Source organism: Haematobia irritans, chromosome 3 (assembly GCF_050003625.1).
Source record: "Haematobia irritans isolate KBUSLIRL chromosome 3, ASM5000362v1, whole genome shotgun sequence".
In the NCBI taxonomy this organism is placed as follows: domain Eukaryota; kingdom Metazoa; phylum Arthropoda; class Insecta; order Diptera; family Muscidae; genus Haematobia; species Haematobia irritans.
Window position 1 is genome coordinate 37,715,080 of NC_134399.1, and position 17,563 is coordinate 37,732,642.

Consider the following 17,563-nt stretch of genomic DNA (forward strand, 5'->3'; position numbering starts at 1 on the left):
AAATTGGCGCAGAAGCGATGAATTTAACATGGGTTTGTCATAGGACGGAAGCCCACCATTTCAACGGCCGTTACGCTGAATATGCATCACTTCTTTAGATGTGATCCGAATTCAGTGTTTAGCATGTGAATTAAAAAATTTTGTGGTATTTTAACAAATAATTAATTTTTTATAATTTTTAATGCAATTTAACGCTTGTCTGAAACCCTTGACCTCAAATATTTTCAAAATTTCGCAATTTTTCTAGAATGAATTTAGAAATTTTTTCGAAAAAATTTAATAATTTTTACCCTGTTTTTAACATATTTGAAACAAAAAATGTTAATATTGCCCTTTAAAAGTATGAAAAAAGTGAGTTATAAAAAATTGAATTAAAAGAACTTCCTTAGTAGTTAAAATAAAGAACATCTCTGAAACGACATTTTTGGAAGTGCTTTTAAAGTTGTGCCTTTAGAAGTACTTCCAAAAAGTTTTGCTGGGTAATTTCTTAACTAAAAATTTAAAAATTTTCAATCATTAACATAATGTTTCTATCTTGATTAAAAGTTAATTGTACCAATTAATTTATTAATTGAAAAATTTTGCAACTGCAATCAACTTTTTAATTGGAAATATTTTGGTGATCTTTTTCTGTGTACTATTATTTGTGTGATTGAATTGGCATTTCAATTTAAAATTAATTGGATCAATTAATTTCGTGATTGAGAGCAAACTATATATTCTCTGTGTAGTAAACCAAATTTTATTTCAATGTATAATAAAAGTCAATATTTGTTGGTTTGACATATTTTTAATCTACTCTTTGTGGCGAGAAGATAAAGCCCAATAAACACAAGGATGGGCGTTTTTCATATGTAACGCTACATTTGAGGTATATCCCATCCTCAACATTTATTTAACAAATAGCTGGCCTTCAGTATGTGACTTATTATATATAATTTGATAAGTTTATATTTGGTGCATAAAAAGGTGTTGCTAATACACACAAAAAAATATTTTTCTGATTCAATCACGAAAATAATTGATCCAATTAATTTTTTAATTGAAATGTCTTCAATCACGAAAATGATAGTATCAATCACAGTTTTAATTGGGCATAGAAAAAATCCTTGATTAAAAAATTAATTGATGTCATTAGCAATTTTCAATTAATTTTTTAATTGATTCAATTAAAAATTTAATTGATTTTGAATGCAAACCCCAATTAATTTCTTATTTAAAAAGGTAACTATTTTCAACTACTTTCTGAATTGGCATAGAAATTTTATTTTGATTAAGAAATGTTCATCACTTTTTTTAACTGACTTCGTCTTCTGAATTTGATTAAAAAGTTAATTCTATCAATTAATTTTTTAATTAAAAATTTTAAAATTTTCAATCATTGACTTAATTAACCTAATGTTTCTACCTTGATTAAAAAGTTAATTGTATCAATTAATTTATTAATTGAAAAAACATTCAACTTCAATTAACTTTTTAATTGGAAATATTCTGGTGATATTTTTTTCTGTGTATATTGAATTCTGGTGCTAAGGGTATTTTGTATACATTAACAACAACTTCGCCAATGCAATGCGACAAAGAAAAAAATATAAATAACTTTTGGAAAAATTCGGAAAATAGTTTGCAAAACAGCGATGACACCTGGATAAATTTATTTATTAATTTATTGTCGTTCACTTTATTTAGGTTGCTCCGGAAAATGTACAAATAATAATAATTTTTACTAAAAAAATCAAACGACGGAAAGGAAAAAAACAGGAGTTTTATCTCAAAGTTTGTTTTTTTTAGCCGTCTAAAAAATACATTCGTTGAGGCCTATATAATAGGCCTGCTTATTCGCCCTATGTATGAGCAGCTAGTGACTTCTTTAGGAGCCGATGCATTAGCATAGTGAAAAACACAATTTTTCTCAGTTAAGCCTAATAATCCACATAAAATACTTTTGCGCGAAATCTTTGTTTTGATTTTTTTCGAACATATTGATGCAACTCTGGCATTTTAGCATAGGCATGCATATTATTTCGCACCAATAAGTTGACTCTGTGTTTTGGACCTTATTGAGGTTGGTAAATACGCCAAATAAGTTAATCCTGTGTTTTAAACCTTATTCAGATTGATAAATACTAATAATAATTTTTGCCAGAAACGAGCTTAGTACTAAGCAATAAGTCAAACATTTTCATTTGAAATCTGCGTCAAATCGGTCCAACCATTAGTGTGGCAAAAATTATCGATAATATCGATGGTTTTATTTTTAAGCTACTATCGATATAGCGACTTTACTAGAAATGGAGCAATATCTGCAAAAATTAAATGGCAATAACGATTTCCTCCACTTCTTCATATAATTCTTTCCATATAACAGATATCAGGAAATTCCGTTTCACAGCTTTTTAAAAAGGCTAAAAGTTACGAATCAATTCAGAACGTAAAATTAATTTTTGATTGCGCTTTAATTGAAATGATATCCATTGATCCTTATGTTATTTTCCATACCACCACCTAAAGAGTCAGAATGGATGTTCAACGAATCTGGACCCATACTAAGTTCAAAAAGAAGAAATTGTTTGAAATAAAATAATGTTATCAAAAAATTTTAAGTTCGAGTTTAGCCGTCATTTTTTCACGATTACTTTTCTTTAATAATCCATTTTAAGGAACACAAACTTTGTGAAAATTTGCTTTGGGCTATTCCCCATCAAGTTATAGTGAAATCTGCAACAAATATGTATAATTTTATGCCTTTTTTTACTGATTTAGTTTTCACTTTAGCGGCTAAACACGAACTTAGTACTCACATTTACTTGAAGTAGCTTTTTTGTTGTTTTCGTTTATTCGTTTTAAATTAAACTCAATAAAATGTCAATTTCAAATCCGCAAAGAGAGGTGCAAACATTTATTTAACGAAAAACATAAAAAACCGGGAATAATTCGTTATTAAAAAAATCGATAGTATCGAGATAGTTTTTTTTTTTTTTGAAAATATCGAATGGTACGACCATCGATAGTTTTGCAGCTCTACCAATCCCGTGATCGTTTTCCTCTTCCTCAGGTTTTATTATTTTAAATCGGGAATAAATAGTTATTGGAAAAAATCCGACAGTATCAATACTATAGATTGTTTTTATACCCTCCACCATAGGATTGGGGTATATTAACTTTGTCATTCCGTTTGTAACACATCGAATTATTGGACTAAGACCCCATAACGTATATATATTCTGGGTCGTGGTGAAATTCTGAGTCGATTTAGCTATGTCCGCCCGTCCGCCTGGACGGATGTCCGTCCGTCTGTTGAAATCATGTTAACTTTCGAACGAAACAAGCTATCGACTTGAAACTTGGCACAAGTAGTTGTTGTTGATGTAGGTCGGTAGATACACTCAAAAAAAAAGTTTACTTGGATCCAAAAATGTTGTCCTTCCTTTAAGGATTTTGGTATTGATTCCGAGCCAAAGATGCGACTTCTTTAAAATAAAGACATTTTTTAGGGACCTCCCTGGCTTTAAATCTAGGGTCGATAAAATTAAAATTGGATACAGATCTCATTCAGCGAATTTTTATTCTCTGTTTGCGATATATTAATAAAGGTATTAATGTACAAACAAATTCCAGTTTCAAAATCCAAATTATACCAAGTACTTCAAAGTAAAAACTATTTTCTTAATGCTAAAAAAACTTTAAACCAAAGATGCAAATCTTTAAAATAAATCTTAGCCTATATTTGAAGCATTTTTATCTTACATTTAAAAATTCAATATATGGTCAAAGACGATTTCTTTAAATTAAAAATGTTTTTCTTTATTTTAAGGAACATTTGCCTTACTTCAAAGATCTACAACTTCAACAGAGGGACGCAAAATTTCAAGATTTGTGTCCTAAATTTAATGAAAAAAAATTTTGAAGCAAGGATTATAAACTTTCTTTTAATTAAAATTTCATTATTTTAAAGAATTTTGTTCTTAACATTGCGTAAATTTCGAATCCTAAAATTTAAGTTGCATAATCTTCCATATTAGGTCAATATTTTTTTCAGTGTAGGTATTGCAATGGGTGTAGTTATTGCAAATGGGCCATATCGGACCACTTTTACGTCTAGTCCCCATATAAACCGATCCCCAGATTTTACTTGCGGATCCTCTTGGATCCTATCCGGTTGAAATTTGGTACGTGCACTGCAAAAAAATATTTACGTGATACTAAAGATAAAATTTTAAGGATGCGATGCATCCTAAATTTTAGGATGCGAAATTTACAAAATATTAAGAACAAATTTTAAAATAAACAAATTTTAATTGAACTAAAGTTTATAATCTTTGCTTCAAAATTTTTTTCATTTAATTTAGGACACAAATTGAACTAAGGCTAATTTTCCTTAAAGTAAAGAAACACATTTTTGATTTAAAGAAATTGTCCTTAAATTAGCTGAAATATTGAAACTTTAGATTTAAGATAAAAACGCTTCAAATATAGGTTAGGAGGATTTAGCGTCTTTGGTTTAAAGTTTTTTTTTTTTTGGAATTAAGAAAACATTTTGTTACTTTGATGTATCCGTTATAATTTGGATTTTTAAGCTGGCATTTGTTTGTACGTGAGTACCTTTATTAATGAACCGCGAAAAGCGAATAAAAATTTGATAAATTCGATCTGTATCCTAATTTTAATTTTATTGGTCCAAGATTTAAAGCCAGATAGGTCGCTAAAAATGTCTTTATTTTAAAGAAGCCGCATTTTTGGCTCGGAATCAATACCAAAATCCTTAAGGAAATGTCAAAATCTTTGGATCCAAGTAAACTTTTTTTGAGTGTGGTGTTAGTATAGGGTCTCTAATATTCATATTAAAATTGGTCCATATAGGTCCTTAATTATATGTAGCCCCCATATAGGTTAGGTTATGTTAGGTTAGGTGGCAGTCCGATGTATCAGGCTCACTTAGACTATTCAGTCCATTGTGATACCACATTGGTGAACTTCTCTTTTATCACTGAGTGCTGCCCTATTCCATGTTAAGCTCAATGACAAGGGACCTCCTTTTTATAGCCGAGTCCGAACGGCGTTCCACATTGCAGTAAAACCACTTAGATAAGCTTTGAAACCCTCAGAAATGTCACCGGCATTACTGGGATAATCCACCACTGAAAAACTTTTTGGTGTTCGGTCGAAGCAGGAATCGAACCCACGACCTTGTGTATGCAGGGCGTGCATGCTAACTATTGCACCACGTGGGTCCCATATAAATCGATCCCCAGATTTGACCTCTGGGGCCTCCTGGAAGAGCAAATTTCATCCGCTTCAGCTGAGACTTGGTACGTTGTGTTAGTATAGAGTCGCTAACAACCATGCCAAAATTGGCCCATATAGTTATATATAACCCGCAGTTAAACCGATCCCCGGATTTTACTTCTCCTGGATAAACAAATTTTATTTGATCTTGCTAAAATTTGGTACTAATCACACAAAAATTGCCCCATATAGGTTCATAATTTTATATACCATTATTGTATAAATCGACCCCCATATTTCACTTCTGCCTCTCTTTTACCGCGTTCATATCGGTTAGTAAGGAACAACATTATTTAGGTATTTAATCTGCCTTTTTTTTGTCTAATATATAACCCGTATGGACTAACTTCCAATTTAGAAGACGATGTTAAGGAGTTTTGAGATACCTTGCCATCGGCAAGTATTACCACAACCCAAGTAATTCGATTGTGGATAACAGTCTTTAGTAGAATCTATGGTGGAGGGTACATAAGAGTCGGCCTAGCCGAACCATAGATAGTTTTGCAGCTCTACCAATCCTGTGATCGCTTTTCTCTTCATCAGATTTTCGCTATGTGTCGCACCTTGTTTGCCAGCCGATGAGACGGTCTTTGCTTTTTTGGAGCACGTTTGCCGGATGCTCTCCCCTTTTTTGACTGTTATCATATTTCTTTGCGTTTGTTGTCCGTAGTAATACCTACTGTAAGACCTTTTTCATGCACCTTTAATGGGCGTTTGGTCATGAGTTTTCATGGCTGGAGTTGATCTTTTTGGCTATCATTGCTCAAACCTGTTATGTTACACAATATTAAAAAATATTTACCTTCAACCACAAATATAATTGATCCAATTAATTTTTCATTGACTTCCATCACAAACTTAAATTTAAAAAAATAACTGATTTAATTGAAAAATTAATTTATTTAACTAATATTATTTTTATTTTGATTGAGAAATTAATAAATACATTAATTGAATATTTTTTTTTTTCAAATTCAATCAAATTTTTTATTGTCAATAGAATGGAGATTATTTTTTTAGTGTACACAAGTAGGTATAGGCAATTGTTTGATACCACGTATTTGGTAAAAGACGTTTTTGGTTTCGTTTACGGGATTTTGCTATACAATTTACCTTTCAAAACCAAAAATCACATGTGATTTTTCCATTTTTTGTTTTTGGAATTCTTTTCGATATCTCAATTTGTACGTTTGATGGTGTCGAACGGAAAAATTCGTTTGCAAAACTTTTATGAAACTTTGTAATGTAAAATGTTGTATACACGTAAGATCATGATTTGTACGAAAGACTGCGAACGGAAAAATTCGTTTGCAAAACTTTTATGAAACCATGTAATGTAAAATGTTGTATACACGTAAGATCATGATTTGTACGAAAGACTGCGAAAGTACGAAACCATCATTCAAGAGATAAACGATTTTATTTATTAACTTTCCAAATCTGTTGTAAACTTAGTGACATTAAAAATTTAAAATGTAACCAAACGCGTTCAGAAATTTGTATCAGTTGTGTCTTTTAGCAATAGGCCGCTTTTAATTTCTACACATTTTTATAATGCCGTCTATTCTCGTAATCTGGAGGTAGAACTTCAAAAAGCCCAACATTAAAAATACAAATAGCTGAATATTTTTATTTTACATAATGATATTAATAATAAATAAATTAATAAATAAATTTGTTAATACCATATATGTACATATGTATGTATGTAGAATTTGAATTCTAGTAGACTTTTGTACAAATATTGATCTCAAGCGCAAAATAGAGCTAGAAATTATAGAGAAAATATTGCTCACAAGAAATAATAAATATTTTATATATAATACTGGTTTCTTATGAAATGGTTAGTCAATATTATTATATTTTATATACTATATTTATATAAGAATTAAATAAAAAATGCATATTTTCTTAAACCCTTCATCCAGAATGTTGGGTCCTTGCTTATGAGTCCTACCAGTTTTTGTTTTATTTTTTTTTTTTTTGTTTGATCAATTTTTATTTTAACAATGATTGTTACAAAGAAACTACACGTAGCTCTAGTATTCTAGATAGCATACAGGCATACATATTTCAGTATACATAACACATATCTTATACGAAAACTAATATGTGATTATCATAAAGGATTCCAGATATTTCCACCTCCAACAACTCCTCCAGAGCCAGCACCTCCAGATCATCAGCTCATTACATGCTCATATAAGAGCCAATTTGTCTCAGCTTCCGAGTCTAGTTTGGAAGAAATAACATGTAATAAACCGTTCTCATTCAATTTAATAATAATTTTTAGCAAAATTTACCAGTTATTTAATTTGCTTATATTTTCATTCATTTCTTTTTTCACTGAAATAATTTTCATAAGCAGCGGATGTAAGCGGGTCGAAGGATTCATTGGCTACCCATGATGCAGGTTACTAATTGTCATTTTCTTTAGAAACGTTCATGCCATTTGTTATGTTTTTGTTTTGCGTTCATTTTTATTTCTAAGTTTTGCCCAAATGCACGTTTAAACGTCCCCAAAATATTTTTCAGTTTGCAGAAAATATTTTTTTTTATGTAATGCACACATTTTTACTTAGCACTAGAGACTCTAAATTTAGTAAACTGCAATGCTTCAACAAAAATAGTATGTAATCCCAATTAAATAATATGCGCAGCTGAGACAGTCATATATTTCTTAATTTAGTAAAATATCAGCTTCAATAAAATTAATTAATTCACTAAAATTTTTCTACTGTAGAACCATTAAATATACAGTATACTACCCTATATTTAATCTCTGAATTGTGAAACCCCCTACAATTTCTCAACCTACTTTCCAAAAAAAAAAAAAGAATTTAATAAGATAACTACGACTGCAATCTTTCAAATTTATCCCCTCAAGAATTCGATAAATTCAAGCATGTTTGTATTCTACTTTGACTTCACACATTATTTTACATACACTGATTGGAAGCTTCCATGGTGCAATCGTTAGCATGATCGCCTTGCATACGAAAGGCCATGGGTTTAAAGTTTTTCAGATGTGCTTCATTTCCTCCCAGGAATAATGATGACATTTGTGAGGGTTTCAAAACTTCTCGAAGTGAAAACGGACAGCACTCGTTGTTAGGAGAAATTGGACATCTAATTTCACGAATTCTTTATAGTACTATTTAATAAAATATTTGTAAAATGTTTTTCAGTCTCACAAATTTGTAAATATTTGTAAAATACAATATCAGAAATTGAGTGTGTGTGTATATCAAGAGTTTTTTCTTTTCCACTTTTGTCAGATAAAATTCAAAAACGACTTTTTGTAATCCTTAAATTCGACAAATCGAGTTTTGATATTTTTTAAAATTTACTCAAACCGAGTAATCGACTTTCATGTTAACTTTAAGAATGGACGATATCATACAATGAACAAATGATTGTTTTCTGATTCAATCATGAAATTAATTGATTCAATTAATTTTATTATTGAAATTTCTTTAATCACGAAAGTATCAATCACAGAATTAATTAGAAATAGAAAATATACTTGGTTGAAACAATAATTGATATCTTCGGCACATTCAATTCATTTTTAATGGATACTGATTGGAAACTTAAAACATTTTTTTAATTGGGGCAATCAATTATTTATTGAACTTCACTTTTTCAATTTTTTGAATGGAAAATTATTATTTCACTTTTAGATGAAATAATTTTCTTGTAATTTTATAAGAGTGTATATGATTTAGTAATTTCTTATGTGTTTTCCAATTATAATTATAGTTGAATTTTCCTTTGGATTTGAGTCAAAATTTAATGAACGAATTAATAATACGTATCATATAAATTACATGGAAATCTCTGCAGAAGTTTGGCCTGTGCTCTGTAGAGGACATCAGTAGTGAAAGGGTTCAATCTTTTCTTAATATAAAAAAAAAACACTATTATCAGATATGAAGATTTTTTTACTTGGGTAAATTTGTCTCTAACAAATCTAAACAAACTTTTAATTGTGGTGTAATCGTCCTTAAGAAATTATATGTATTAAAAGTCTATACTGGCACGAATTAATAATACGTATCATATAAATTACATGGAAATCTCTGCAGAAGTTTGGCCTGTGCTCTGTAGAGGACATCAGTAGTGAAAGGGTTCAATCTTTTCTTAATATAAAAAAACACTATTATCAGATATGAAGATTTTTTACTTGGGTAAATTTGTCTCTAACAAATCTAAACAAACTTTTAATTGTGGTGTAATCGTCCTTAAGAAATTATATGTATTAAAAGTCTATACTGGCACCAAACTGCACACGTGAATATCAACGGAAATATATATATCCAAAGGAGTAAGACTGTACACTTTCCCCACTATTGTTTAATATTTATTCCGAAAGAATATTCAAAGAATCCATAAATAACGCACAAGAAGGAATCCTAATAAACAATATCAGATACACTGACGATACTACACTAATAGCGGACAGCTTATCAGGCCTACAAAATCTTGTAACAACGGTAACTACGTGTAGTGAATCATATGTGTTAAGATTAGCAGGTTGGCTGATAAGTCCCCGGTCTAACAAAGAAAAACACATTTTTTTTGTCAAAATTCGTTTTTATTATTCAACATAGTTCCCTTCAAGAGCGATACAACGATTATAACGAGCTTCCAATTTTTTGATAGCATTTTGGTAGTACTCCTTCGGTTTTGCTTCAAAAAAGGCCTCAGTTTCGGCGATCACCTCTTCATTGCAGCCAAATTTTTTCCCTGCGAGCATCCTTTTGAGGTCTGAGAACAAGAAAAGTCGCTGCGGGCCAGATCGTTCTCAATGACTTGTGGCACGGTGCGTTGTCTTGCTGGAACAACACTTTTTTCTTCTTCATATGGGACCGTTTTGCCGCGATTTCGACCTTCAAACGCTCCAATAACGCCATATAATAGTCACTGTTGATGGTTTTTCCCTTCTCAAGATAATCGATAAAAATTATTCCATGCGCATCCCAAAAAACAGAGGCAATTACTTTGCCAGCGAACTTTTGAGTCTTTCCACGCTTCGGAGACGGTTCACCGGTCGCTGTCCACTGAACCGAATGTCGATTGGACTCAGGAGTGTAGTGATGGAGCCATGTCTCATCCATTGTCACATATCGAGGGAAAAACACGGGAGTATTACTAGTTAACAGCTGCAAACACCGCTCAGAATCATCAAGACGTTGTTGTTTTTGGTCAAATGTGAGCTCGCGCGGCACCCATTTTGCACAGAGCTTCCGCATATCCAAATATTGATGAATGATATGACCAACACGTTCCTTTGATATCTTATCGATCAACTTCATTTTACGGTCATCAAAATCATTTTGTGGATTTTTTTGATGTTTTCGTCGGTAACCACCTCTTTCGGACGTCCACTGCGTTCACCGTCCTCCGTGCTCATTTCACCACGCTTGAATTTTGCATAACATTCAATTATTGTTGATTTCCCTGGGGCAGAGTCCGGAAACTCATTATCAAGCCAAGTTTTTGCTTCCACCGTATTTGTTCCCTTCAGAAAACAGTATTTTATCAAAACACGAAATTCCTTTTTTTTCTATTTTTTCACAATAACAAAAGTTGCTTCACAAAAGACGCTCTATCTCACAAACTAATTGACTTCAAATTAGTCAAATTCAAATTTTGACACGAATCATTTGAAGATTGGTACTATATAAAAATAATATGCATTTAATACTAGCGACGCCATCTATGTGTCAGACCGGGGACTTATCAGCCAACCTGTTAAATACCAACAAAACTAAATATATGACAATCAGCAGAAGGAACATCAATGAAAATTTGAATTTAACAATTCACAACACTCCACTCGAGAGAGTGTCGAGCTTCAAATATCTCGGGTTCTCAATAAATGATCATGGGGTAACTCCAAAGAAATGAAATGCCGGATAGAAATGGGAAGAGAAGCTTTCCACAAATATAAGAAAGTATTAACCAGCCATGATATTAATATCACAACAAAGACAAGGTTCATAAAAGCCTACATATGGCTAATATTGCTAAACTCAGTGGAAGTATGGACACTAAAAGCAGTAGATGTCAAGCGATTGGAAGCATTCGAAATGTGGATATATCGAAGGATTCTTAAAATCCCATGGATAGCTCATGTGTCAAATGACGAAGTTCTACGGAGATTGAACAGAACTAGAGAACTAAAGGGTGATACGGTCAAAAGTTGGTCAAGGGAAAACGCATGTAAATCGGCGAAATCGTTTATTTAAAAAATCAAATTAAATTTATTTTTCAAGTTCTATTAGTATAAAATTCAGGAAAATTATTCAGTTAGGCTTTCGCTTTTCCAAATCCGAATTGCCGGGCCTCACGCTTGACACCTGCCATCAGATTTTGTACAGCCACCTTGTCCACCTTCTTCGCCGCAGAAAGCCAGTTTGCCTTGAACTGCTGCTCGTCCTTAGCAGTTTTTTGGTCTTCTTTAGGTTCCGCTTGACAATAGCCCAGTATTTCTCAATTGGGCGGAGCTCTGGCGTGTTGGGAGGGTTCTTGTCCTTGGGAACCACCTGCACGTTGTTGGCGGCGTACCACTCCATGGCCTTTTTACCGTAATTGCAAGATGCCAAATCCGGCCAAAACAGTACGGAACAACCATGTTTCTTCAGGAAAGGCAGCAGACGTTTATTCAAACACTCTTTCACGTAAATTTCTTGGTTGACAGTCCCGGAAGCTATGAAAATGGTGCTTTCCAAGCCACAGGTACAGATGGCTTGCCAAACCAGATATTTCTTTGCGAACTTTGACAGTTTTATGTGCTTGAAAATATCTGCTACCTTTCCCCTTCCTTTTGCCGTATAAAACTCCTGTCCCGGAAGCTGCTTGTAGTCGGCTTTGACGTAGGTTTTGTCGTCCATTACCACGCAGTCAAACTTCGTCAGCATCGTCGTGTACAGCCTCCGGGATCGCGCTTTGGCCATCGTATTTTGTTTATCATCGCGATTTGGAGTCACTACCTTCTTGTAAGTCGATAGTCCGGCGCGTTTTTTGGCTCGATGCACGGTTGTAGACGATACACCCAGCTTATTTGCGGCATCTCGGAGAGAGAGGTTAGGGTTTCGCTTGAAACTACCGGCAACTCTCTTTGTCGTCTCAGCGGCTTCCGGTTTTCGATTTCCCCCCGATCCAGACTTCCTGGCTGTCGACAAACGTTCCCCAAACACTTTAATTACATTTGTAACGGTTGATTTGGCAACTTTTAGCGATTTTGCCAGCTTTGCGTGCGAGTAGCTCGGATTTTCGCGATGCGCGAGTAAAATTTTGATACGCTGCTCTTCTTGCTTGGACGGCATTTTGACAACTGAAGAGTGAATTCCAAAATCAAAATAGGAGCAACATTCTACACACACACACCTTCAAAATGAGGGGTGTTCTGGTTTTTTAAATGCAAACTTGAAAGAAATACGTCAAATTGACCAAATTTTGACCGTATCACCCTTTATTCACTCACATAAAAAGAAGAAAAACTTCATATCTTGGTCATATAATGCGAAACCCAAAATACCTTAGCCTACAGACAATTTTACAAACCAATATAGAAGGAAAACGGAAGACAAGAGATGACATGGATTCAAAATATTCTAGTATCGAATATGCAATAAAGAAGAATCGTCCTTATTTTTTAATTTCAGAAGGCAGAGATAAGAGCTATTGCGCTTTAAATGAATAAATAAATCAAAAAAGCTCCACTTCGTTGGTTTGGAACGAATTCCCTAATGACTAATCGATTTTTGTCAAAAAAAAAATCGATGTCCACTCTTTAATTCAATTCGATTAATTAACTTTCGACATTTTTGAAAATCGGCTCAAATTTTTTAAAGCAAATCTGAAAAAGGTTCGAAAGAGGTGCAAGACTAACTCATGATATTCCTAAAGACGGAACCTATTATACTGTTCCATGACTTGTAGTTTGGTATGGGTCACAGTTATTTCACAAAGTTTACATTTATCCCGCTAATGAGAAACCCATGTTAAAGTGATCGGAACTGGCAAATGAATTAAATGTCAAATGAATTAATTTTCAATTGGACCAATTAAAAAATTAATTAAAAGTGCCTAAGAGATCAATTATTTTTTTTAATCTAGAATATTTTCAATTAGTTTTGTAATTGATGCTATCATTCTCGTGATTGAAACAATTTCAGTTAAAAAAAAATAATTCGATCAATTAATTTCGCTTTTGGATAAAAGAATGATTATGTCTCCAATTTGTTGAAGACAAAATCAGTTTTCAATAAATTGATTATATAATTGATTGGGTTTGAGGCATAATTAAATTAAAAACTTAATTGAATCAATTATAATTTTAATTATTTTTGCGATAAAAATCAACCACTTATTTAAATAAATCAATTGAAGGATACTATTATTACGTTCGCGTTCTCGTCTTTTTTGAACGCTGAAATGTGCATTTATATAGGAATTTTAATTGAAAAGTTAATTAAATCAATTCTTTTGTTGAGTTTTTTCTAAACTTGATCAAAAATGTATTAAAAACAATTGGGTTTTAATTGAAATCATTTCAACCATTATTTTAATTGAATATTTATTCGCTTTAATTAATAAGTTAATTAAATTAACTAAATTGAATTTTAATTATAACGTCAACATTTTGAATCACATGTTTAACTGGTTATTTGTTTTTTATTTGTTTTAAGCAATCCAATGAATATTTTATTCGATTCAATTCCAACTTCGACTAAATTTTTAACCGAAAAAAATTTGGTGATATTTTTTCTGTGCATTTAACACAAAATCGAATCGAACTATTTAGAAGCTCGCGTGGTTAAACTAGTGCTAAGTTTAACTTATTTTTATTGCAAAAAGACTTATTTGTTTGTAGTTAAATTTCATTTTTTTTTCGAAATTTCACTAAAATTTGTGAACTAAACATGGGTATTAAGTTCTAAGTTAAATGTGAACTAAAGCACGACTACAAAAGTAGTAAAAACTACTGTATGGTTAAAATGATTTGTTTTCTTTACATTTAGTTAATTTTTTCATCTATGAGAGGGTGTAATTTCGTAAATTTTAAGTTAACCCTAGCTTAGGCACCAAAGTTTTTTTCGTAACCGCTTTTTTATGTTTGTTTTGCATTCTGATATTCGCTACAGAAAAAATATTGTTGTTTTTTGAACATTATCTGTTCGACATTATTGAAATCTGTCCAGAGTTAGATATAGCTCTCATATATATTCTTCGTCCGATATACACCCATATTACTACAGACGCCAAAGTTTTGCTCCGTATACGTGAAATTTTGCACAGGGAGCAGAATTTATAATCTTACTATGCATGCCAAATTGGGTTGAAATGGTTCAGATTTAGATATCGCTCCCATATATATCTTTCGCCCGATTTATACACATATGGCCAAAGAGGCTTAAGTTTTACCCGCGATTTACGTCAAATTTTGCACAGGTTGTTGACTTAACATTCTTGCTATGCATGTCAAATTAGGTTTAAATCGTTTCAGATTTAGATATAGCTCTCTTGTATATCTTTAGTCCGATTTATACACATATGATCACAGAGGCCAAATTTTACTCCGATTTACATGAGAATGAATTGGGGGAATATCATATGGAATACGACGGTGAACTATCTGAATTAGACAGGTAGCAAATTTTGGTTAGCAAAGACGGATTTAAATGGGATAAAAATCCTTAATGGAATCGAAAACATGAAGTTTTAACGGCTCTAAACCAAATACAACAAACAAATTGAGCATTGTAGACACATTATCGATGAAACTATACAATCGTTGGCTATTTCTTTTATGCCTGATGAAGGTGACAGTAAAAATCGCTTGCTATATGTGCTACCATGATGGGAAAAAGGAAGCGTCCTACAAGGCAAACATGTGGGCAAGGTAAAAAACCAGTCTGTCTGGAGAACAGCTGGGTGCAAACCAAATGCTACAGTTGCCCAAATTTTTTGTGTATATTTTAAGTTTTTATTTCCTCTTCTTTTATTCGTATTGTTTACATATGAAATAATTCAAAACAAACCAACTAAAAGTAGCTTAAACCAAAAATATTTACATTTGTAAATAGTGACAGATTTTGAAGAAAAAAATACAAAAATGTACGAGACTTGAAAAATGACTGCGGGAAACAAATATCGCATTAGGCTGTCCGAAAGGTTCAATTAAAACACAAATACTCCCCTCGATCAGCAAGAAAATAGTCTCTTTTTCCTCAACAAAATATTGAAAAACTACTACAGTTTGCAATAGAACACATTTCGATACAAGTGGAGGCTTTTTGGGGAGATGCAATATTTTGCGACGACACAAAGATATTGCTCTACTTTCATGACGGACCTCAAAAAGTTTAGCGAAACAAAATAAGTACAGTGAAACCTCTCAAATGTGGACAATTGTCGTGGGACGCTTGCTATATTATCACATTAAAATTAACCCTCATAAGTGGGTGTCCACTTTTGGGGGGTTTAATTTCATATTCGGCAACAACGGAACATAAAAAAACACAATTTTTGTTTGTCGTTTTCCCCAACTTTCTCCTCTTCTTTATGATTTACTATCGAACACCAAAACAACAGTGAATCTACCCTACGGGAAATGGAACAATCATAGGACCTGTACAGGACTAGTCCCTGGTGTGTATGGACGATATGATATCTCCATTGTGTGTATGTTAAACTATCAAGTTTATTGTAAAGTTTAAAGTTGCTTTGGAGAATTTCATACCTAATCTCTGCCCGCCCAATGTCCCCACATGAGGACACCCTTTTTTCTAAAAAAGTGAACAATAATTTTTTATCGATTTCATCGATAGTCACCACGCGATTATTATTTTTTGTGGCACCGATCACATGGAATGTTACCGCAATGTTAACAGGATTACAGTATAAAAGGAACTAATAAAAAAAACTGTCAAATTGTGGCAAATAGGGTGGCACAAAAATGTAAACAGTGGCATTTGGTGGCACAACTTGGCACTAGGTTAGGTTAAAGCGGCAGCCCGATTAAGTTTCAGGCTTACTAGACTATTCAGTCCATTGTGATACCACATCAATTAAAAGTACCTATTACATGTGGACACTTCTAGTTTAAACCACTGAACCTTCTCGATTATTTTCTTCTGTTGAACCAACCAGATTGTTTCAAAAACATTAGCAGACTGCTTAAGTTAACGTTTTCCAGATCTGCCAGCAATTTAAAGCTATATGCCCCTAAAATTCGCTTACGCCTTACACAAAATGCAGGGCTCAAAACGTTCTGCTCAAAACGTATGGAGGGAGCCGGTCACTTTAACATGGGTTTGTCATTGACCGGGTAAATTTACACTTTAGGACACGTCTTTGTCTAATTCCAAAGGACATGTGCTGGGACAATTTAGGTCCTCAGGAACCACTCTCGGACAAACTCTTAGAAATCTGTTTCATTTTGGGCATGCGAATCGCATTCGAAATGAAAAAAAAAAACTTGAAATATGTCGAACAATAGGTTATACCGATAATTTTATTTCACTAAATGTGTAGATCCAATAAGATTTTAATATCAAGCGAGTACAAGAATCAACAAATACGACTATAGCAACTAACTGGAGCTCCGGTACCAGTTCTGCGATAGGTCCATCAGTAGCAATTCGCACCAATTTCTCAGATCTCAATAAGATTAATTTTCCTTTGAAGAATACTGATATATTTTTACACTAGTGGAGGTTTGATTTATGTCATTTGTTTTACTATATCAATATAATTCTTTTCTAAATCACTGCAGATTGTATTGAGTCCATTTTCCCCGAAATAAATATTCGTTTGCATAAAATTGCTAGCCTATAATTGTGCATGTAGTATGTATGAAGAAAAAAAACAGGATTTTGTTTTGAAAGTAATCAATTTTGTATAAATAAATGGAAACCTTGTTGTGTATGGTACAATATTCGTTCTGGATGTAGGGTAGATTATTGCAATGATGTAGATGTTAGAAAAAAAATGCATTGCCTACAATCATTTATACGTACTGTCTTTTGAGATGACAACTTATTTGAATTTTTCTTTTAATTTATTTAATATTTTAGAATGGTTGGATGATAAATCAGATGGGCGACGCAATATCAATAAAAATTCTATTTGGAACAATTTCGGTGGCTCAACCCATGCTTACACAACCGGTCGTAGACACATAGATTCTAATTTGAATAAAATTCGTCCAAAAGGTCCAAGTCAGACCCTAAAGGTAAGCATAAATAGCACATTTCAAATAGAA

General features: G+C 32.5%; 1 protein-coding gene across 4 annotated transcripts in view; it reads left to right on the forward strand.

Annotated features, from left to right (window-relative positions):
- Nucleotides 1-17,563, forward strand: part of RhoGAPp190 (Rho GTPase-activating protein 190) — a 55,817-nt gene that overhangs the window by 16,629 nt on the left and 21,625 nt on the right. For 3 of the 4 annotated variants that reach the window (XM_075302768.1, XM_075302767.1, XM_075302769.1), the window contains exon 10: nt 17,376-17,533. In XM_075302768.1, the coding sequence (XP_075158883.1) occupies nt 17,376-17,533 (158 nt within the window). Of the gene's footprint in view, nt 1-7,413; nt 7,540-7,651; nt 7,700-17,375; nt 17,534-17,563 lie in introns of all 4 variants that reach the window. The other variant, XM_075302770.1, reaches the window with a different exon arrangement.